The sequence below is a fragment of the Eupeodes corollae genome, chromosome 3, assembly GCF_945859685.1.
Source record: "Eupeodes corollae chromosome 3, idEupCoro1.1, whole genome shotgun sequence".
NCBI lineage: Eukaryota > Metazoa > Arthropoda > Insecta > Diptera > Syrphidae > Eupeodes > Eupeodes corollae.
The window spans coordinates 55,927,739-55,951,079 of NC_079149.1; the positions used below are offsets into that span (position 1 = coordinate 55,927,739).

The following is a 23,341-nucleotide window of genomic DNA, read 5'->3' on the forward strand; positions in this document are numbered from 1 at the left end:
TGAGGAAGCACTTTTAATGACAAGAATTACTCTTGGAGGACTTGTTAATTCCTCGCAAGAGGCCGTACCCGTGAAAAAAATTAGCTGGCATAGGCAGAGATTGAACCCAAGACCCCTTGCATGACAGTCCAACTCACTAACCATCACGACACGGGTTATCGCCAGAGACAAAACCCGTGTAAAATAGGGATTAAACCCAATGCATCTAACAAAAGGTCTTAAAAACTAGCCAACACTCCAAGGGTACTACAAAGATTTATTGTTATGATACTTAAATGTACCCACATAATTTAATTATAAATACAGATCTATTCTTTCTATTTTAAAAATATGTACATGTACAAAGATTTACGATATTTCCTATTAAATAATTAAGTGGTTTTTAAAAAATATATATATTTAAAAAATTCCTCACATCTACCGTTTATACGAGTGTATCTCATTTATCAAGTCATTGAGATTAGCTTACGGATTGCTTGCGTGACACTATCCTTAAGTACTTCATTCCAGATTGTTAATATAATATCAGACCTTAACAATACCCCACAAAAAAATATCAAAAGGGTTTATGAATCAGCCAGAGATATAAAACGTTAAGTCAATTCGAACGTGTAACCGAATAATCTAAGATCTTTAGATACAAATCTCTTTAAGCAAGTGTGTGAAATTTTGGGCCACTCTAACGATTTTTTTGTGCAAACTTATGTAAAGCAGGTATTGATGTATTTTAGCTCAACAGCACTCTTTTTGAAAACAATTTTTGAATATAACGCTAACATTTTTTAATTGTAAAGTTACTCACTATGTTTGCAATATAATAATATAAAATATATATACATTAAACCAATTCTGTGTCAGCATTACAAAATTACAGCATTAACAATTTCAAGAAGAAAAAGTAAAAAATTGTACGCGTTTAACAAAGAATCAGAAAGAAAGATGAACACGCATTCTCCTTAGATATAATTTTGAATTCATTTTCTCTTACAATTTTATTTTCCAATATTCTTGGTTTGTCATGATGTACTCCACTTTCAGTTTACATATTCTTAGATCTATATTTTACATTCTATTTGTTAATTAATTGATTTGAAATTTCTTTTAAATAAAAAAAATTTATTTTTTTGGATTTGAGTAAACTGAACATATTTTCAAAAATTTTTTTTTTCAACATATCATTAACAAATACTTTAAAATATGATTATAAAATTCTCTTTGAAGTTTAAATAGGAAGAGGACCTTATTTGTGAGACTGGCTTTATATGTATGTATGTTTATGCCTTTTTTAAATGAAAATATTTCTTGTATTTGTTATACCACAAGACAAGTCCCCAGCCTATATCAACACTTTAAAGATTGGTAAAAGTTGAATACAACTTTATCATTATTGGCATAACTCTCTATTAAGGCTGTCCATGTGTCTCTATGTTTGGCTTCGTTGTACCAATTTTTGCTTATGTATGATAGATAGTCACACTATCTTTTATTATGTCATTCTGCTGGTCTTTTGTTCTCTGGTCACCATTTTTGTCCATATTTGGTCTTGAAGTCTAGTGACATGACTTACCCAACTTCATTTTATACTTCTTTGTTTATTTTTGATGTAAATAACTAAGGTTCAATTGCAAATATATTTCGCACCTTTTGACTTGGTCGTATGTTCAGAGTTTTTCTTTCTATTTTGAGCATGACAGCCAAGAATAGCTGGTCAAGTGTTTTTGCAGTCAAGCTCATTGTTTAAAGTCGGTAAGTAAGAAACAGTAGAATCGCAGAGTCGAATATAAATTTCATTATGTCTGATAGAATTGTAAAATATGCTTAAGACTACAGAATCGTTCACAGCTATTGGTGATGCGTCTGTTAATTTCTTAATTTTCTTGGTCCTTAAATGATTTAAGCTCTTCCAAATATATGTAATCTTCTACGTACTGATTTAATTCATTAAGTAAGTTCCGTCAATATATCTTGAATGTGTGTAGCTTTTCTAGAAATAAAAACTATATCGTCTGCAAATCTTAAATTGTTAAAAACCTTTCCTCATATCCTTATTTCATAGTTAGTTTTCTCGAACATTTCTTTCAGGACTGAACTAGATAAATTAATGAAAGCAGATCTCCTTGTCTAACTTCTCTTTTTATATTAAATCTGCGTCCTATATTCTCCGTTTTTATTCGTGTTGTGTTTTTTTCGCATATGTTTTAAATTCTTTTCTTTATTCAAGCACGGATGTTTGTAAGTCTTCGTCAGTAGTCGTGGAAGTTTGTCGTTATTTATTATTCATTGAAATTCTTCAAAAATAGTTCTTCCACAAAAACAGCATAAGGGGGTTCAATTGGCGTCATCATCAAATTTTCGAAAAACTTCTAACTTAGAATTGTCTTAAAAATATCTTGCAACAAACTTGGTTTTGAAGGAATTTCCTGCTAATCTAATATATTAAATTTCTGGCCTTGATATGTTTTCCATTAAGCTTGAAATTATTTATAGAAGTCATACTAGCCCCACTCTATACTTCTTATTGATCCCATCACTACTTATCCATATATTACAATATAGGTGTTAGCAGAAAAATTATATTTTTTTGGAAAAATTAAGGTAAGGAACCGTACTACCTCGTTGGTAAGAGTAAGGGATAAATAGCAAGTGTCAATTGCAGAGTATTAAATTTTGAGAAGGACCCTGCACTGCTAAAGGCCGCTGAAGTATAAACGTGAACAAGAAATGAGCGAAATTTACGTAGTTACAGTAGTCTCAAAAAAACACCTTAATTCATATAACGCTAAATACTTAATTTTAATCCTTTCAAACGCTAATTAAAGATTTAATAAACTTTTTAAATATAAAAACATACAAAGTATCAAAACTGTTAAACTGTCTCTCGTTAAAGAAAAAAAAATCCCAAATTTACAAACGTAAATGATTCTATATTGTATCCTAAAGAGAATGTAATATTCAATTATTTTGGATATCAAGAACGTCCATTTATTCGATTTAACTACAATTTTAATTTGAAAAAGTAAAAAATTAAAAAAAAAATCTTTTATCATTTTATTTAGATGCCAGAAGTTGTGTAACCTGTGATAAAGTATTGTCTGAACTCGAAAAAATTGACGATGACACTGATTCGTTTGGTGTGGACTTTGTAAAAATTAACGATAAACGACTAGCAAAACAATATGGAATTAAAACCTTCCCAGCGCTCACGTACTTCCGGTAAGTTTCACTATCCAAAATCCAATATACACCGCACTGCATAATTGCCAAATTAATTAAACAATAATATGATGAAAACTTAAAATTAACAAAACGTTAATCACCGCCAGTGAAAAGGAACCAATTATCTACGATGGTGATCTTATGGACGAAGAAGGCGTCCTCGATTTCCTTACATCACTCGAAGCCATGGACCTGCCCGATCGCATTGAAGAAGTTAACGCAAAGATTTTGCTTAAAATCATCGAGGATACTGATTTCGTAGCCGTACTTTTCTGTAAGTTTAAACGTTGCTTTCTGTGTGTTGCTAAGGGATTATTTTTTGTTTTTGTTTTATTTTTCAAAATATTTGTAAATACAAATAAAAGATAAATAATAATTAATGCAGTTGCAGTTGTAGAATAATAGTAATTCGACAACTAAACTCCATTTCGGATTATTCATATAAATAGAACTAAATTTTCACATTTAGCCAAAAACTCATTGTTAGTAACATATTAATATAATTATTTATGTGAAGTTAGTTTTAATTTGTTTCTTGAAGTGTTGTAGGTAATCCAAGGTAAACTAATAAAAGTAGATTTAGTTATTTTATTTTGTTCTTTGAAATTTTTAATAATTGCAAAAAAGAAAAAATTAAACAATCAACAAGAAAAACGTACAAATATCTACGCTGCTTAGACTGGATACTCGGTTTTCTTCGAGCAGTCAAAAAATGAGCAGGCTGAAAGCTCTTTTTCAATTTTAGTTCAGTAGATAACAAATTAAAAACAAAAATAAAACTAGATTTGTGACTAACATCATTGTGGAGGAAAACGCAAAATATGTCTTAAAAAGGAGGCTTCTACATTATTTTAATTTGTTAAATTGACTGCAGGTCCTGATCATGCGACATGTCCTCCAAGGGTAATGGGTAAGTCTTGGCTTTTAAATGTTTAAAATACCCTTAAACACTAAAAATGTTTGAAGGACCCAATCTTCCTCCACTCCATGTGTTTTTTTTTTTTAATTTGATTTGAATTTTTCTACATCTATTTTTGTGTATTTGTCTAATATTTCTGTTGTTTTGTTTCCTTTAATTCTAACTTTAATTTAATCAAATAAAAATTAACCGTGATCTTGACAAAACAAAATCCCTTTAGGCAACCTCCACTGTTTAATTTCCCCATTCCAAAAATAACTCTCAATTTAATAACGAATTATAAGATTTATTTATCATAGCATCTATTCCAATTAAATTATTTCATACTCGTACAAGGAATATTTTTCAAACTAAATAATAAAACGATTGCTCCAAATGCATTTATTCTATTTATGGTCATAGCTTAGCAGATAATAAAATGCTAATAAATAAGTGAATTTGTATTATAATAGTGAGTTAAAGAGAATGAAAAAAAAAAATTGGAAAAATATTAATAATTCTTTTAAAAATAAATACAAACAATTTTTTGGGAACTGAAGAATATAATTCGTTCACGAATTAATCGCAGAAGATTCATTCAGAACCGATCGTTAATAAAAAGAAATAATATATTTCAGTTTTTGTAGTGATTCTTAATCAAAATTAAATCAATGTTCAGACTAACAAGCAACACATTATGTTTTGTTTCTTTTGCTCCTATTTTTAATAATAATGACTGCAAGAAAACTTAAAGCCCGTTCCACTGATGGAACCGCACGAACTGTAGATGCTAGTTTTCCAATAGGCCTTCCTTCCTCCTAAAAGTTTTCCAGTGATTATTGAAACAATTCAGTGTTTTATGTGCCTTCAAATTGTTTAATTAAAAATGGTAACACTTTTACTTCCTGAAAATTCCTAATACAAATTATTTTCAGAACTTACACTAAGCATTTTTATGCAATGTCATTTTTCCTTTTATATTTTTTTACACCTTCAACAACTTGACGTATTTTTAACTAGTTTTTGAAAGACTTATTTTTTTAATTTGAATACTTTTTTTGACTCATTTAGTAAACAACTGAAACAAAAGCATCCAAAGCATGATTTGCTTCCAATCTTTTCAGATCTTTTAGTGAACAAAACTCGGGAGGTTTTTCTCTCACGAATTGAAGAAAAACATAAAGCAAATAATTGTTTTTGTTCTGATAGATAAATGATATTTTAAGAGTCCGAAAGGAAGGGTATTAGAATTTTTTTTCGGATCGTGAGAAAATAGGAAAAATGTGACTATATTTTACGAACCCTGCAATAAATTCCAAAACGATTTATGTATAATAAAATAAAAATATATTTTTTTTACAATATAAAATACTATTGTCTAAAGGTTTTATTGCACGTTCAAAAGTGAAATAAAAAATCAAAATTATTTTGTACTTTAGTATCTACATTGGGCTTTAATTCATGATGCAACCCAAAACTGTCAAATTGGCTGTATTAAAAACGGTATTGCTAATTCAAAAATCAAATACAATAATACTGTTAAAACTTCTTTCAAGCTTCTGAGTAAAAAATTCCTATGACGAGCAATGTGAAAATTGAGGCAGGATGTTGAATCGTTTCGTTTGTTTGTTTAGAAAAAAATGAATTGACTTTCAGAAGTTTCAATTGCTGGCGCGAACAATTAATGTATCACGTTAGCTTCAAGGGCAGATCCAGACTTTCAATCAGGGGGAGGGGAATCACACACTTGACATAAAGAAGAGTTTTTGAGCACCGCTTAAAAATGTTCTTTAATGTTCTCTAAAGGAGGCTGACCGTGGCATGATGGTTAGTGCGTTGGACTGTCATACCAGAGGTCTTGGGTTCGATCCCTGCCTATGCCATCTAAAAGTCTTTTCACGGGTACTGCCTCTTGCGAGGAATTGACAAATTCTCCGAGAGTAACTCTTGTCATGAAAAAGTGCTTTCTCAAATTAGCCGTTCGGAATCGGCATGTAAACTGTAGGTCCCCTCCATTCCTGACAACATTACTCGCACACGCAGGAATGGTTGAGAGTTGTAAGTCACTAGGCCCTGGTTCTTCATGGACTGTTGCGCCACCCAATTTATTTATTTTAAAGGAGGCTGAAAAAATCCAGCAAGATATGGTGTAACTATTTAGTTTGGACGACTCCCTACATTTAAGAGCTAAAGTACAATTTAGGTTAGGGTTTTTGGTGCATTTCGCACAGAAATGTGAGACATTTTTTTGAAACGTTTCTTTCTTTCCAAAAATAATATATTCTATTATTATCAGCATTTTTATAAAGGGCTCAATTTTCTGAAGTCTATTATTACTATCGTTATTAGTGTGCTTATTCGTATATTAGAACTGATGCTAAAATACAAATTCCAAAAAAATAAGGTTTTGGGTGAAAGTTTTGAAAATATTCTAATCTTAAAACAGTCAACAGAACTTACAAATTGTAGAGAAACATGTTTGTTTCTTGAATTTAAGGAAAAAGGTGCATTTAATAACATAATTTTTCTTAAAATTAAATAAAAACAAATTAAAGTAGGCAAATAAGTTCGGAAGAAACTTTAGTGTGACACTCGCAAGCTACACGTTGCAAAATTTTTTTTTCAGTTCTTGAGAGATTTAAAGCTTTTATATTAAATTAATAGATATGAAACTTTCATTGTTTTTCAATTAGCGATTAGTTTAACAAAAGTATCACTTTTGTGGAGTTTGGGACATTTATATTGTTGAAATTCATGTTTAAAATATCAGTTCTAGACCATTGAGAGCAAATTCACGTCAAAAAGTAGATTTCCTTATATTTTTAATATCTTAAAAGTGTTTGTATTTTATAGAAAGCCTTAAACTATTTATGTGCGTTAAAATAAAATAGGGAGCAATTGACGAGATTCAGTTATTTAAAGGCAACTTAGTATCAAATTGACCATTTTTGGCGATTCAAGGATCTCAATGTTACTAAAGATTGTTCCAATTCTATAAATTATGTGAAAGCAAATATTTAAGTTGTTTTTTCCATCAAATCGCTTTTTGGTGAATATCCCTAAATTACTAACAAATCTTAAGATGATATGTAAGAGGGGTCATATCCATTAACGCAATACGATAAGTTTTGAGTTCAAAGTAATTCCTACGAAATACTGAAACCATTAAGACCCCCTATCTATATATATCTATCTAAATTTGTAAGGTAGATTTTTTCAATGAAATCCGTTTTACAAATCTATAATCTTTTTCTTTAATATTTAGTTGAAATATTATTTTATTGTTGTTTTTAGAATTTTTAAAAGGCATATTTTTTAAACATGGGGTTAAACGGCTAAGGTGATTGTTGATAGATGACAACCAAAATAATCGAATTTGATCTACGTAAGGTGATAGTCAAATTGATACCTAAAAAGCTGTCATAACGAAAATATGATAGTCATTTTCAAATAAATATGTATCCGAATAGAGCTATCAGACGCTCACACAAACGACTGGAACATTTTCTAAGTTAGCTTATTTTTTGTTACACATTCTTGTGACCGACAAAGCTTAGAGGTACGAAATTCGAAAAAAGAGGAAAACTTAGAATGTTATTCAAACACAGCCAATTTGATACTTTTGCTTAGATATTTTATGGGAATTAATTTAAAATGTCACCATAGCAATTGTGACAATTCTAATCTGAAATTGTTCAATCGAATTGAATTGATTTGAATCATCTTACACAGATAGAAAACTATGCGATAGTCAAAAATATGACAGTCAACTATCACCTTAGCCGGTTCTGACCCAGAACTAAAAATTAAGTGCAAAACAAAAAGTATTTTTCAAAACTATGAAAGTACCAAATTTAAGATTTTCTCAAAACTTCATAAAGACTCATAACTAAATTGATTTAAATTGCATCTAGAAAGAAGGAATTGTACTTTGAAAAATCATCATACAATTTATTGTTATACATAATATGTTATACATAACATGTATTTTGAGTTTTAATTTAGTCTTAAAAACGGATTTTTTGTTGTTTTAAGACTTAGAAAATAAAGGGCACATTTTATAAACCTGATGCGATATATAAATAAGGCTATTTTTTCCTGGGGGACAGAACCTGTCATGATGTTTCATAGAAATGAGAAATTTTCCAGTGAACAAATATGCTTATGTAGGTACCGTACATCTTCTCGATTTGAAACTATCCAAATAATAACTTCAACAACAAATGAACATTTTAATTTTGTAATTCTTTAAATAATACAAAATACATAACAGAAAATTATTCCAATCAATATTGAACCATACGCCATAAACAATTAATAAATACTTAATGTCTAAAAGTGGAGTGATCAAAGTATTTTCAAAATGGAACATATTATAAATTCCAACCAAATGCGTTCCTCATTCGACTTCACCTTGGAGTTTGATTTATTATCTATAAATCGACGTTGTTGAAAAAATATTGAACAGGAAATAAATTAAAATTATGTGGAACGAAGAAATAAATCCAATAAGAAAAGAACTTCTATCTACATGAATACTCAGTTTGAAAATAAATAATGAAAATACTTGCGATGAGTAACATGCAAAATATTTTTTGTTTTTTTTTTCAAAAATTATACACGTGTAATTATTTTCTACATCAATTTTTAAAACAAAAGAATTTTTGTTTCATTAAAATGAACACATTTTTACATGCAATATACATTAATAAACATCTAAATTGTCTGGGCCCAGATCCAGATATTCAACTTACCCATTTAATATTGTGCATATGGTATAGAAGGTACTTACAATCCTTTATACTTTATATACTCGTCGCCATGTGAAGCTTCAATTTTCATTCCCGCTTTCCCTTTTCATGTATTTTATTTGCACTATTTTGTTGTATACTTTTCTATGCGCTTTTATTTAAATAAAAACCTTCCACCTACAATTGCTATTTAAAAATAGATATTTAGAGACAAGTCGTTGTCAGTCGCGCCGACAGACAAATATGTTATATTGTGTTTCAAACATTTTTCTTATTTTAAGTTTTTTTGTTGTTGTTGTTGTATTTCACTTCAATTTGAACAAAACATTTTTAGCAAAAATCAAGAGAAAAGCATACTTATTGTGTACAAAAGCAACAAAAATACTTGTTAAAAATAAAAATTTTATATTTTATTTTGTTTACAATTTTACTTAAACCTCAACTCTGCTGCTTTTTTGTTGAGGTTTTATATTAGGTAGTTTTTCTTTTTCTTTAAATTAGTTTTTATAAAATCCCATCAATTAATTTAAATTTTCTTTAACAAAAAGAATATAAAATTTAAAACCAAACAGTTTTTTTTTTCGTTTAAAAACAATAAAAATTCCTGCCGAAAAATATAATTGTCTTTTTTTGGGCGCCATCTAAATGTGATGTCCGCCGAGGAAGAGTGAATAAACCCAGAAAAATTAATTGCAGCATTGAACATAGGCAATTGAAAATCATTTTTATTTTGCATTTTCTAAGTTTATTTGCAAACATAGAATATATATTTTCTTAAGTATACATATCTATATGTATACACGAATGGGTTGGGTACCGTTTTTTTTTTTTGATAGATACACAAACACTCAATGCCCTCTACATTTTTAACTACGTACGTAAATACTCATATAATATAATATACAGATACTCGTCTGTTCGAACGAAAGAATTAAGAACCAAATTGGCTCAATTCCAATATTGAATTGAAGCAAAATAGTATTTGGCAAAAGTTGACACATTATAGCCGCCATGTGGCATAAGAAAGAACTAATTTTTTTTAATTTTACTTTCCACAAAAAAATAAAATAGAATAGGTAGGAATCATCTCGAGAATAATACAAAATTCTGACTAAACTGAAGATGAATATGGAAACTAAAAATTTAAACTAAATACATTTTTAAGTATTCTTTAAATAAAAAATAAAAAATTATTTGACCATGACCTCAATATTAGTTTTCATTCACGTGTTTTAAAAATAAAATATTTAAAGTTAATTAAATATATATACATATTGAAGATATAAATAATTACCCTAAAGTATAATGTATGAAGGTCATTGTTTTCTTTTGATTGATCTGCCCATTAAAGTTTTCCAAATAAATAAATAAAAAAAACTGTAAGATTAGCTCTTAAAATATATGAACGTCGCTTCGTGGATACGTATTTAATAGACCACCAAGCGGAAAACAAAAATTGTATCTAAAAAAAACACATTCCAAAAGCTATTTTCTAGATAGATAGTAAAAAGTTATAAATCAAGAATAATAATATTGACGAAAAATAGAAGAATTTCCCTATAAATAAATTTTCTCCGATGAATTTTATTTTTACTTACGACATATAGGAACTATATATGTAGCAAGTTTTGCATTCGTAAACAATTTCAAACTCGAGATTTTATTCAAACATGACATTTCAATGGAAGAAAAGTAAAAAAAAAAACGGTAATCCGATTCCGTCCGTCTGTCTGTCTGTCCTGCCTCCTACAGACCAAAGCATTTTGTCGATTGACCTCAAATTTGGAAATTAACTTTTGAGCCGATTCGCGTTAGGCATTTTTTTAAGACTCAAAATAACAATAGTCAACATACAAATCTGTTGGCCAAAAGTCTAAAATTCCAATTTTCTCAATAACAAACCTTAAGATTTTCTTTAAATTTTCTCTAAAATTGTCTTTCTTAATTTGGCTTCTTTCGGTGTAAAAACTGATTTTGCATTGCTCAAGAAGGGTATTTTCCAAAAAACCGATATTTTGTTTTTAAGTTTTCTCAAGAACTAATAACTTGATTCGGTATCTTGAAAACAGGCCATCCTTTTTTGTTTCTGTTTTTAAGAAATTGAAATGTAAAATGCATTTTAATAAGTTCTTAATAACTAAATACCAAAAATATTTTTAAACTAAAATTGAAAACTTGTATATATAAAAGATGTATTAAAAAAAAGGTCTAACGATTTTTAAATACAAAATTCAAAAAAATTAAGTTGTTTTTTGAGAAATCAAATGGCATCTAAAATATAAAAAAAGAATTTGTTTACAGGTACATTTTTAAATTTTATAATGCAGAAAATGTTTTTAAACAGATTCTTTGGACACATAAGCAAGTTAGGGCGACCCAGTCGTGCATTTTTTTTAAATAGCCGAATAGCTTACCCAAACTGTACATTCAAAAATTAAACAACGTGATGGTTGTTTAAGTTTTGTAAACATACGTTGTTGTTGTGCAAGTTAGGATAGTCTAAGTTTCAATTTTCAGATTTCACAGACTTGTGTCAGCTGCACTATAAGGGAAAACCTCAATTTTTATGCAATTATGCGTGAAAGTCGTATGATAACCAAAAACTTCTAAGGTTCTCCTAAAATTTCCTAATTTAGTAGGGTTATTTACTATTCAGTTTCAAAAATAAAGTTAAATTCATAAAAATTTTTTAATTACACAATTTGTCTGTAAGTGCGAAATACAATATCATTCACATCGCTGACCCGAAAAAATTCATAGCAGATTTTATTTTTGAGGTATCTTGACGGCATAATTTGTCATGTTGGCTTTCCATGTTCCTATAAGCGTTCGAAATTTACACGGCCATGACGAAAGTGCTTACGCAATTAAATAACGCCGATTAGATTTTTTTAAGAAAATTAAGTTATGTTAGCAACAATATTTGGTATAAAATGATATAATATCGAATTCAACACCTTTATTATTTTTATCGAGATATTGGAGTCGATTTTCAGTTTTTACCACTTTTGTGTAGTATTTTTCGTAGATTTACATATATTTTGTAATTAAAAACACAATCAATTGAATATTTTTTTTAAAAACTTAACCAGATATTAAAAAAAAACGTTTTTTTTTTATAAAATAAAGTTTGAAGTTTCTGTAATTGTTGCCCAAATTTTTTTAAATCAATTTTTAACAACTTCTAGTAGTTTTGTAAGGTTTTTGGTAAACAAACTGTAGCTTGTATTTCTCTAAAACAATTATTTGACGTCAAAAACGTTATTCTTCGATTCATACATAATTTTTTGTTCAGTTTTGATTTTTTATCACGTTACAATGTATAATATAAAACTTAAATTAAGTCACCAGTGCTATTGGTTCGTGAGATATTTGGTTTCAACCAAAATTTAGTTTTTTTAAAAATGGCTATTTAAAAAAAAAAAAACTCAATTTCTGTAAAACAACATTTGTTTCAAGTCTAAAGTGGTATTTTAGATATGGGTCGGCGAAAACAGGTATCCCGGTTACATGAAAAGTTAATAAAGTGACAGCTGAAAGAGTCAGGAAAATGCAGCACTACATAAAAGCACAATCCATACATATTGTTGAGCGATGTTTTTAAGTGGAGGCTAATTTTTTTAAGAAAGTCTTTAAAATTGTAGTTTTTAGGGGTTTAATAAATCATCGAGTAATAATACAATCAACAACAATTGTTCAGAAACAAATTCACCCACAACGTGTGACTGTTTTTATGCGGGTTTTATAAGATTGGAAATCCCAGTCTTTGACGAAATGGCTATAGAAAATTTCAACAATACTACCAAAACTTTGTGGGTATAAGAAGGGTTTTAATCTAAATTTGTGATCTGCCTGCACATCCAAGAACATTCGGAAACGTAGTTGTAGTTTTCCTAAACACGGGAGCTGAAATAACGAGTGTTATGTATATTTTCTTTATAAATACGGGCGAACAGTTATCACTACAAGGGGATTTACTTGAAATGTAGTATACCGGGGGTGAAATCGCCTAAGGTTATTGTTGATAAATGACAGCCAAAATAATCGAATTTGATCTTTGTAAGGTGATAGTCAATATGATACCTAAAAAGCTGTCACAAAAGAAATTTGATAATCGTTTTAAAAAAATATGTGGTTCGTCAGTAGAGCTACCAGACGAGACGTTTACGCAAGCGAATGGAAACTTTAATAAATTACATTTTTTTGTTAAAAAATAAGATGAACAATAATAATAACCACATTTTTCTTGATACCATGTACTACAAATCATTCGCATGTTGTAACTCATTTCACAAAAAGTACGATGACTGTGCAAATGCATTTCTAATTGTGTACTGGCACGGCAACAAAGCCTGCTATTTCGAACTCAGCCAAGATCCTTAATTTTTTGTGTATACGAATCTGTGCATAATAATTAAAGAAATCATAAATCTCTTCGACAGATGAAATTGTTTCATTTAATTGTATACATAAAAACAAAAATCTCTTAACATTTTTATATTTTGTACATCTTCATTAATAGCTTTATAAAAACTCTCATCAGTTAGCGGTGTAATATTCAATGATAGAAGTTGTACATTTGCATATGTACATATATTATTTCTGACAACTTTCAGTTTTTTTTTTTCAATATTGTCTTCGTTTTTGAAAACATCCCTCTTCTCGAAATGAAATATGCTTAAACACTTTTTGTTACTTATCTGTGCAGTTTTCTTTTCATCAAACAATAACATCGATGTATTGTTGATAATTTTCTTGCTTAATTTTAATAAGTACAAAATTAATTATTTTATTAATAAAATGAAAACAATATTAGTGGGTAAAAAGTCAATTTGAAAATAAGTAGGTTTAAATTTAGCAGGAAACACATACAAAATTACCCAGTAAAGTTAAAACGTTGAAAATTTTAATAAGAAACTTATAAGTAGTTCAAATATTTTAAATTAAAAGTGTCTATCTCTTATTGGGAGGCTTCAAATTAATAATAAATCATATTAAATTGAAAAAACAAAATCCAATCTCAAAAATTTAAAAAATTGTATATTATGAATGCGACATGCATGCTAAAACGTATTTATTTTTGTTTGGGACCATTTTTTTATAATCTTTCAAATCCCGATCTTCTTTTGTAAGTTTATTTAAAATAAATAAAATGTATAAACATTTCAAAGCATCCAAATAATACGCACCTCCAATAATGTGAAACAATTGCACCACACTACCCACAATCTAAACCTAATTCCCCAAAAACGCATGACATTTACACTCAACACACCTACACCCCTATTTACACTTTCCTCGAAACGATATAATACGCACGAACACTATATTGAATGCCAAAACCCAACCAACATCCTTCAAACTTTACCTCACCAAGAAGCTTACAAAAAATCAAAAATTCAACAAAAACCTGACGAATTCTTCTCTGTATAACTAGATAAGCCGGATTGCCGAAAATGCGCCAAAGCGCTTCAGGAATTGGAGAACATTGACGATGAAGCCGATCAATTGGGAATTGGATTTGTGAAGATTCATGACGAAGCACTTGCCGATGAATATAATCTAGGAGGCCTACCTGCTCTCGTTTATTATCGCCATCAAACACCCATTATCTACGAAGGTAAATGAATACAAAGCAAACCTAAAAATTGATGATCCTACCAATTCATCATTAATCCAGGTGAATTGTCCCGCGAAGAAGACGTTCTCGAATGGTTGGTTCAGAATAAGTCCACTGGTGATGAAGATGATGTTATCGAAGATGTCACTGCCAAAACATTGGGAACCTTGATTAGCAACATTGACAACTTGGTTGTACTATTTTGTACGTATTTCCCAACCCCTTCTTTCAGTAATATTTTTGAATTGAATATAACCTCACACTTCGCAGATGATCACGGCGACGATGACTCCATGACCGTATTGGAAGAGCTAGAAAAAATTGACGACGACTGTGACAAACATGGCATTCAGTTTGTTAAAATTGATGACGCTAAGGTCGCAGCTGAATTTGGAATTGATTCGGTATGTGCCTTAGAAGCATACCTAAAAAAAAGGAGTCAACTCATAAGAGAATGTTGTTTTTGCTTTTGTAGATCCCTGCAATTGTGTATTTTGAAAAACAAATTCCAAATGTTTACGATGGTGATCTGATGGATGAGGATCAGATCTTACACTGGTTGCTGGGACAATTGGAAAGTGACGAAATCGAAGATGTTACTGACGAAATGCTCGATAAACTGGTCAAGGAGGGCAAAGTAATGGCAGTTCTATTCTGTAAATATACCTAAAATAAAATACAAATTGTCTACACACAATTTTGACACATGCAATTTTTGATATTCTCAAAAACATTTCTTACATATACGTAAATAGATGACAACAATGACAAAAAATCACAAAAAGTTCTCGAAGAATTAGAAAATATCGATGATGAATGCGATTCGCTGGGTATTACCTTCGTTAAGATCGACAATCCTGATGAAGCTCTCGAGTATGGCATTAATAAAGTTCCTAAACTTATCTACTTTGAAAAAGGCATTCCGACCATATATGAAGGCAATTTAGAGGATGAAGAGAAATTACTCAAATGGCTTGAGGATCAAACTAGCTCGGATCAAATTGAAGATGTTACCGATGAGATGTTAGATTTGATTGTGGAAAAAATGTCATATGTAGCGGTGTTGTTTTGTAAGTGTATAAAATCTGTTAATTTGTTTGAGCTTTGCAAGCTTTTTGTTAGTTAAAAACCTAATTAGATCTATTGTATGTGATGGGTTGGAAATAGTAGCTAGTTTATTGAATTATTTGAAGAAACTTTTTTTTTCTACACGAAGTTTTGGATCCCAAACGATGGTGAAGAAACTCTTTGTCTGTATTTTCTCACGAAGTTTTTTTTATCCTAAACGATGTTGATAGTGTATGGATTCACATTTAATATTGTTTGAAACATTTCACAAAAGAAAAACTCCTTAATTACAAAACTTTTGTGTCCAGGTTGAATACAATTAGAGTTCACTTCCGATATCTTAGTCACTTATTTTTAAGACTCTTATAACTGTGATTAGAGTAAACAGAAAGCTCTACACCCATTTCTAAAAAACAAAAAACAGTGTTAAAAGCTATCAGATCCGTCCTATTTGCATCCTTTTCAAATTTTAATTTTAAGTCGAAAAAACAAAATTGTTGTTTGAAAGATGTCTAGATTTCTTGTAGAATCGACTTGAAAATATTTGTATGTTTAAAAGCGTTTCTAAACATTCCCAGGGGGTTTTACTTATTTTAGTTAAAAGGAGTTACAATTTCTGGATAACATTGTTATTAATATTTATTTTATTTTATTTCAGACGACAAAGATCAAAAGAAATCACAAAAGATCCTTGCCGAGTTGGAAAACATCGATGATGAATGTGATCAAAATGACATTGCTTTTGTTAAAATCGACGACGATAGTGAAGCCAAAGAATGGGGTATTGATGAAATTCCATCAATTGTTTTCTACGAACGCGGTATTCCCCATATTTATGAAGGCGATTTAATGAAAGAAGACGAACTTCTTGGCTGGTTGATTCATCAGAAACGTTATTCTGAAATTCCAGAAGTTACTGACGAAATGAAGGATAAACTTATTGAAACCACCGAGCATTTAGCAGTTATTTTTTGTAAATAATATATTTATTATATCTTAAAAAGATTTGTATTTATTTATCTTCATTTATAGACGACAAGGACGACAAACAAGACATTCGGGTATTGAATGAACTTGAAAATATCGATGATGAACTAGAAAAGGAAGGCATTGTTATTGTTCGCATTGATAACGCTGCCGAAGCTAAGGAATACGGCTTAGATCATTTGCCAGCTTTGATTTACTTCGAAGAAAAAATTCCAGCCCTCTATGAAGGTGATCTTATGAATGAAGAAGAAGTTTTGGAATGGCTTATTTTACAAAAGAGAACTGCCACAATTGAAGAGGTCACCGATGAGATTTTGGTCAATTTGATTAACGATCATGAATATGTTGTTGTATTCTTTACGGGCAATTGTGAGCCTGGTGATAAATGTGAAAAGACTCTCAATGCACTTGAGAGTATCGACGATGAGCTAGATGAGGCTGGTATTATTTTCGTAACAACTGAAGATATAACTTTGGCTAAGAAATATGGAATCAAGACCTATCCACAATTGGTGTTCTTCAGAAACCGTGATCCAATGGTATTCCCTGGAGATCTTGACGACGAAGATGAAGTTTTGTCTTGGGTAACCGATGAAGAAACTTTGGAAATTCCTGGTAAAATCGAAGAAGTTAATATGAAAATGTTAGAGAAGATTTTGTCGGAGAACGAACATGTTGTTGTGTTTTTCTGTAAGTACAATTATATGTTATGTTATATTTTATTGTGCGGATTTGAAAAAGTGAAAAAAACATACATAAATATTTATAACAAATGTTGTTAAATTAAACAGTGGGTTTATTTTGAAATACATACGTCTAATTTTTCTAGTTGCACACTTTAATTTGTTGAAAACAAGATATTCTCAAAATTCTGGCTATTTGGTTTAACAATGTAGCTTAATATTGAAAACTTCACCTTGTTAATTTAACAAGCCCAGTTTATATATTTTTTTCCAAAAAGAAACAAAGAGTGCGATAATGATATACTTATGAGAATCTGAAGAGCTTGCGATTGAATTTATTCGTTTTTTGAGTTAAATGAAGCAATTCTTTTGCACGAGCGTTTGTTAGTTTTTTCAAAAAAAATTGGGAACGTCACAATACAAAAAATATTAATTTTTAAATTTAAATTAATTATTTTTTAGATCGGGAAGGTGATAAGAAAGCCCAAAAGATCTTAAATGAACTTGAAAATATTGACGATGAATGTGAAGAAAAGGATATTGATTTTGTCAAAACTTCTGATGATGGTGTTGACAAGGAATATGATGTACAAACACTGCCCGCTCTAGCATTCTATAGAAATAAATTTAGGACATTCTATCAAGGTTTGAAAAATAATTTTGTATCTTAGAGAAAATTAAATCAACAAAATTGTATTTAAAAACTTTTCAAAAGGTGACTTGATGAAGGAAGAGGAAATTCTAGAATGGGTTATTGAACTGTATGAATCGAATGCTGATGTTATTGAATCTGTTGATCGCAAAACCCTTCAAGTTTTGATCAATGATGTTGAACATTTAGCAGTATTTTTCTGTAAGTTTCTAATTGTCTTCATACTATTACAAGAAGTAACATTTAAAAAATATTTTGTTTTCAAGATGACGATAAATGTAGTACATGTTCTGAAATTCTCGAAGAACTAGAGAATATTGATGATGATACAGATAAACATGGTATTCAGTTTGTCAAATCCAATGATGTCAAATTAGCCCATGAGATTGGAATATTTGCTTTCCCAGCTTTAGTGTACTATGAAACTGGAGTTCCGATCATGTATGATGGTAAGTTTTCAAAAATTATACAATAAGATATAAGAAACTGTTTTAACATTTTCTATTTAATTCCAAATTTTAGGTAATCTCAAAAACGAAAACCGTGTTTTGCAGTGGTTGGTCAATCAAAAAAGTGAGCATTCCGTTTTTTATTAGTTTAAACATTTTTAATTAATTAACAACGCAGTACTTTGTACTTTTTTAGGAATAACAATTTTTTAAATTTTAGAGTCGAACTAATTTAGGAGTAAATGAGAAATTGGTTGAAGATTTTTTGTTTCCGAATTTCTAATAGAAATTTTGTAGACAATTCTGTTTTATTTTTAACTGAAAATAATTTGTTTAAATGTGATAGGAAATGGTGGGAATATAAGAAAAGTTGGAGGTATCAGAAAGAAATATATCAAATCTCAGGAGGATGATGATGAACACATTAAAAGGAATGGTGCTAACGACGATGACGATGATGACGATGATGACGATGACGACAGTGACGACAATGACGACAATGACGACAATGACGACAATGACGACAATGACGACGATGACGACGATGACGATGATGACGACGATGACGACGATGACGACGATGACGACGATGACGACGATGACGACGATGACGACGATGACGATGATGACGATGACGAAGACGATGACGACGATGATGACGATGATGACGACGATGACGACGATGACGACGATGACGACGATGACGACGATGACGACGATGATGACAATGACGATAACGATGATCACCTTAAAACTGTCAAAAAATTACCTATGAACACAAAGCCAAGTGGAACCAATAATTTCAACGCACCAAAATTTTTCAAAAAATTTCTAGGTAATGGAATTATCCAATTTATTAAAACAAATTATAACTCCAAGTTATAACATCAAATCCCCCACTACGTAACTGCAGTTAGTTAAATTTATCATACTTACAAATCGCAAATCAAAATTATATGTACCTTTTAAATGGCTATATGTATCATTCTTAAACATTAATTCAGTAAAGTAGGAAAAACACAATCAAGAGCTTTGTACTTGTTTTAAATAAAAGCACTTATTAAAAATGTTCAAAATTAACTTGAATATTACAAAAATTATCCGATAGATGGCATAGTATTTAAGTTAATAAAAATACAAAATTGATAATCTAAAAGTGATTAGAATTTATTACATATAAAAGATTAGTCTCAATTATAACATAATTTGGCGATAAGAGTAAAATAAACACAATTCATAAATTGCTTTTCTTGTTAAATTGAAAACGGAGGTTCCAGAGTTCATATTGAAGTTCTACTCTACCGCTCCATGTAACTCTACCATACAATCTTTAAAACAAGCTGAACGAGCCTTAAACTCATTCTGTATTAGACAGATACTTTCGTTGAACAATTCAATTTCTTCATTCTTATTTCAGATTTAATTATAAATTGTTATCTCTGAAAATTTAATACTTGAATTTTTGAAGTCTTTATAATTTAAACTTTGTAGTTTTCCTATTTTAATGACTATTTTGTTTTTGTTTGATATTTGGCTATCACACACTAAGTCAATTTTTGACAAGACCAACTTTGAATTTATTTTGAAATCCAAAGATATAATTACTTCAGTGTGTTATGGCGGCCTATTCCATTGGCCTATAATAAATTCCATTGCCTATTCAAAAAAAAAACTCATCACTATTGGATATTCCTCCTTAATGTAATAAATTCAAAAGAAAATATAAACATCATTATGGTCCAAAGCAGATTTGTTTTATATTAGTAACCTTATTATAGTGAATAAATAAGTATTTAATTAAAATATTGAAACATTTATTTATTTTAACAGATCCCAAAAAAACAAAATCTAAGCCTTCCTCGAAAGGTAAAGAGTTTACTCTTAGTTTTAAAAAAATTGATTTTGTAGTTTCTAGAATAATTCAATGTTACTGACTGTTTAACGTAACGTTTTCCCTAATAATTTATTCAAACACAAAACTCATTAACAAAACACTAGAACTTCATTTGGATCCCATAACTTTATAAATGTCTATTTTTTTTTCGAATTAGTATAAATTTTCGAAAAAATGTTTTGAACATTATTCCAGTATAACAAAACAAGCTTAGGTTTATTTTCAAAAAGAGTTAAAGAAACAGTTTTAACAATTTAGTAATTTTTGGTACTTTCTGCAATTGAACAAATATGTATTGTACATAGGCTACTTCAAAGTTCAAACAAACATTTGAATAGACTACAATTTATGCATTTCAAATTTATTCTGGCCAAAGAAATTTAGTATAGAAGAAAAAATAAAACCAAAAAGTTTTCTCATAGTGTAAACAGATGATTTCAATAATACTTTAGCATTGGGCAGGTTCAGTCGACATAAGGGACTTAAAAATTATTCAAGTTTCTATTATCTGATTGGCCAGCTGTTAAAAAACTACCTACCAATTAAAGCAACTTTAATGGAAAGTTGACTGGAAAGTCAAGTCTACTTCTGTCAAAATCACATTTGATAATATTTTTTTATTGGAAAGAAGCTGTACTTTATTACTCTATGATTTATTTATTTTCTGCACAACTTCATTTAATGCTTTCTGTAAAACTGCTCGTTGTCATTTTGGAAAAAAAAATTAATTTCTGATAATACAAAATACAAATCCTGATGGACTTGTAGATTGTCTGAGGAGTGTTTTGTAGACAATAATGTTTTTGGTAGTCTTTGTACTATGAACTCAAAGTGAAGATTTGAAAGGTAAAGTTCTGAATTTGGAATTCATGACACCACTCAACAAACTAACTAGTTGTCTTGTTCAAAATGTACGTTCAAAGAATGAAGTTGACTGCAAACGTAAGAAGTTTTTTTAAGAAGCAGCAGTCACATTTTTTTATTCACTTTCTCCACATTTTGTATTCGTTTAAAAAATCTCAGGTAAGTTTTAACCTTAAAAGTTTATTGAATATAAATTCAATACAAATATCAAAACGACTTGTTCAGGTCGGTTTTCAACCTAGTATAATATATTAATTCTAATGAAATAAGAAAAAATTATGTATTTAAAAAATCTGTTATACCATTAAAAAAGATCAAACTTCATTTTGAGAACACAAAGCTAGAACTAAGTTACACTATTGGAAGATCTTCAAAAATTGTAGGGAGACAAATTTCTTTAATAGCATCCAATTATGTGACAATTTCCAATTTTCTATCAAGTGGAAATTGTCAGTTTATAAATTTGATTGATTTTATCGAAATATTAGACAATTTTTTAGTAGAAAATCGGTTGACAATTTCTTACAAAATGTATGTCTTACAATTAATAATTGTCTGTTTTGACAGTTAGAAGACTTAAGAAAACAATAAAATTGGTAGACTCATATTCAAATTTATTTTAGACGTGAAAACAACAAGTCGTGCAAAAAAATTTTTATAAAAATATAAAATATAAACTTTTGCACTACCTAAGCTATTTTTTTTAACGGCTATGTAAAATTTGTTTAAGTTTCCAATCCTTTTTAACATCGTTTTTTTTTATATAACTTCTTTTTTGTTAATTCGCCAAACGGTGGCTTTTTATTTTTTTTTTTTGGTTTTCGTAGTTTTTGTTTTCTGCTCAAAAACTTTCTGCCAATTAAAAATTTAATGATCTTGTTTGGAAAGAAAATCGTCCATTATTCAAACAGTGGACAACCGTCCAATTTTTGGAAAATTGTGTTTAGACCAGTACTTAAGATTTTTTGATAGAAAATGGACTCCCAATTTTAATTTCAAATGTCACTTTTAACAGATAAAATTGGATTTTTACATGGTTGATTTTTCAAGGCAGTGACAGTAAATGCTATGCGAAATTTTACCAATATGGAAAGATCTTCCAATCGTGTATACTTAAGGTTAAAGCTGCTGGAATGTTATAATGTCCGCGGGAAAACTAAGTATAAAAAAAACGTCACTGTTCGGTCGTCGGTAATTCTAAGGTATATTGATTATTTTTCTTTTACTAAAATGAATTCCCGTTCATTTCATTTCTCGTGTGGAACGCATATCAAAATATAAACAAGAAAGCTTGAAGTAAGATTTAAAGAAGGTTCACAATAAAACACCTTAGCAACCGTGTTACATGTAGAATTGTATTTAACAACAAAGTAGAAGTACGACACTTTTATTGACTGTCAATTTAAGTTGTAAAATGTATGTGCTTTTGATTGTATTTAAAAATCAGCAATTTTGTATAATTTATAAAATATATTCAAAAACAAAAAAATCCTTATATTCTACTTTATTAATATTTTGAAGCAGGAAAACAATTAAATTTTAAATACATTAGGTTAACCGACATTTTTAAAGCTCTTTTATATTTAATATACATAGATTCAATCTTGTTTGTTTTTTAGTAAATTTTAGGAAAATTAAATCAATTTTTGAAAAATTTTATTGAAATTTAAGACATAATTTTTTGTAAATGTGAATTTCCGAAAAAAACTTTGTCTTTGTATTTTATTTAAGGCATTATTACGTGAGCATAAGTAAAGGACAAACAACATTCCAAGTCGCAATAATTGTTGGTAAAAAAAGTTATAATTTTGTATCCCACACATTTTAGAACAAAACTTCCTTTTTCGAGTTCAATAGAGTGTCTTTGAAAATGCTAAGAAATCAATATAGCAAAAAAAATAATTTTAAATAAAAAAAAAAACTTTTAATTGAAGTGAAATAAAATTCATTGATATATCGCTTCCCAAAACAAAATTCAACACCCATCCTACAAAAAAAATAAAACAATTTTAAAATCATACTTTCACGCACAAAAAAACAACAACACAACAATTCAAACACGGCCTCATGATATAAAATTATTTTTCGACTAAAAACGTGTGTTTTGTTTGAAAATTCCATATTGAAAAAAAAACCGTCCAAAATTTGCTCGTTCAATCAAATTGATGCAACTATTAACCAAAAGTTTAATCAACCAGAAATATCATAGCTGACACAATGTTTTATATATATTTTTTTTTGTTTTAATTTATTCAAATT

General features: G+C 29.3%; 1 protein-coding gene across 9 annotated transcripts in view; it reads left to right on the plus strand.

Annotated features, from left to right (window-relative positions):
- Positions 1 to 23,341, plus strand: part of LOC129952700 (uncharacterized) — a 52,787-nt gene that overhangs the window by 9,742 nt on the left and 19,704 nt on the right. For 3 of the 9 annotated variants that reach the window (XM_056065470.1, XM_056065467.1, XM_056065469.1), the window contains exons 2-14: positions 3,057 to 3,213; positions 3,324 to 3,490; positions 4,091 to 4,126; positions 14,303 to 14,485; positions 14,546 to 14,689; positions 14,756 to 14,889; positions 14,961 to 15,141; positions 15,241 to 15,555; positions 16,212 to 16,526; positions 16,586 to 17,230; positions 17,686 to 17,868; positions 17,939 to 18,076; positions 18,142 to 18,324. In XM_056065470.1, the coding sequence (XP_055921445.1) occupies positions 3,057 to 3,213; positions 3,324 to 3,490; positions 4,091 to 4,126; positions 14,303 to 14,485; positions 14,546 to 14,689; positions 14,756 to 14,889; positions 14,961 to 15,141; positions 15,241 to 15,555; positions 16,212 to 16,526; positions 16,586 to 17,230; positions 17,686 to 17,868; positions 17,939 to 18,076; positions 18,142 to 18,324 (2,781 nt within the window). Of the gene's footprint in view, positions 1 to 3,056; positions 3,214 to 3,323; positions 3,491 to 4,090; positions 4,127 to 14,302; positions 14,486 to 14,545; positions 14,690 to 14,755; positions 14,890 to 14,960; positions 15,142 to 15,240; positions 15,556 to 16,211; positions 16,527 to 16,585; positions 17,231 to 17,685; positions 17,869 to 17,938; positions 18,077 to 18,141; positions 18,325 to 18,397; positions 18,449 to 18,670; positions 19,160 to 20,154; positions 20,191 to 23,341 lie in introns of all 9 variants that reach the window. The other 6 variants (XM_056065472.1, XM_056065473.1, XM_056065474.1 and 3 more) reach the window with 3 other exon arrangements.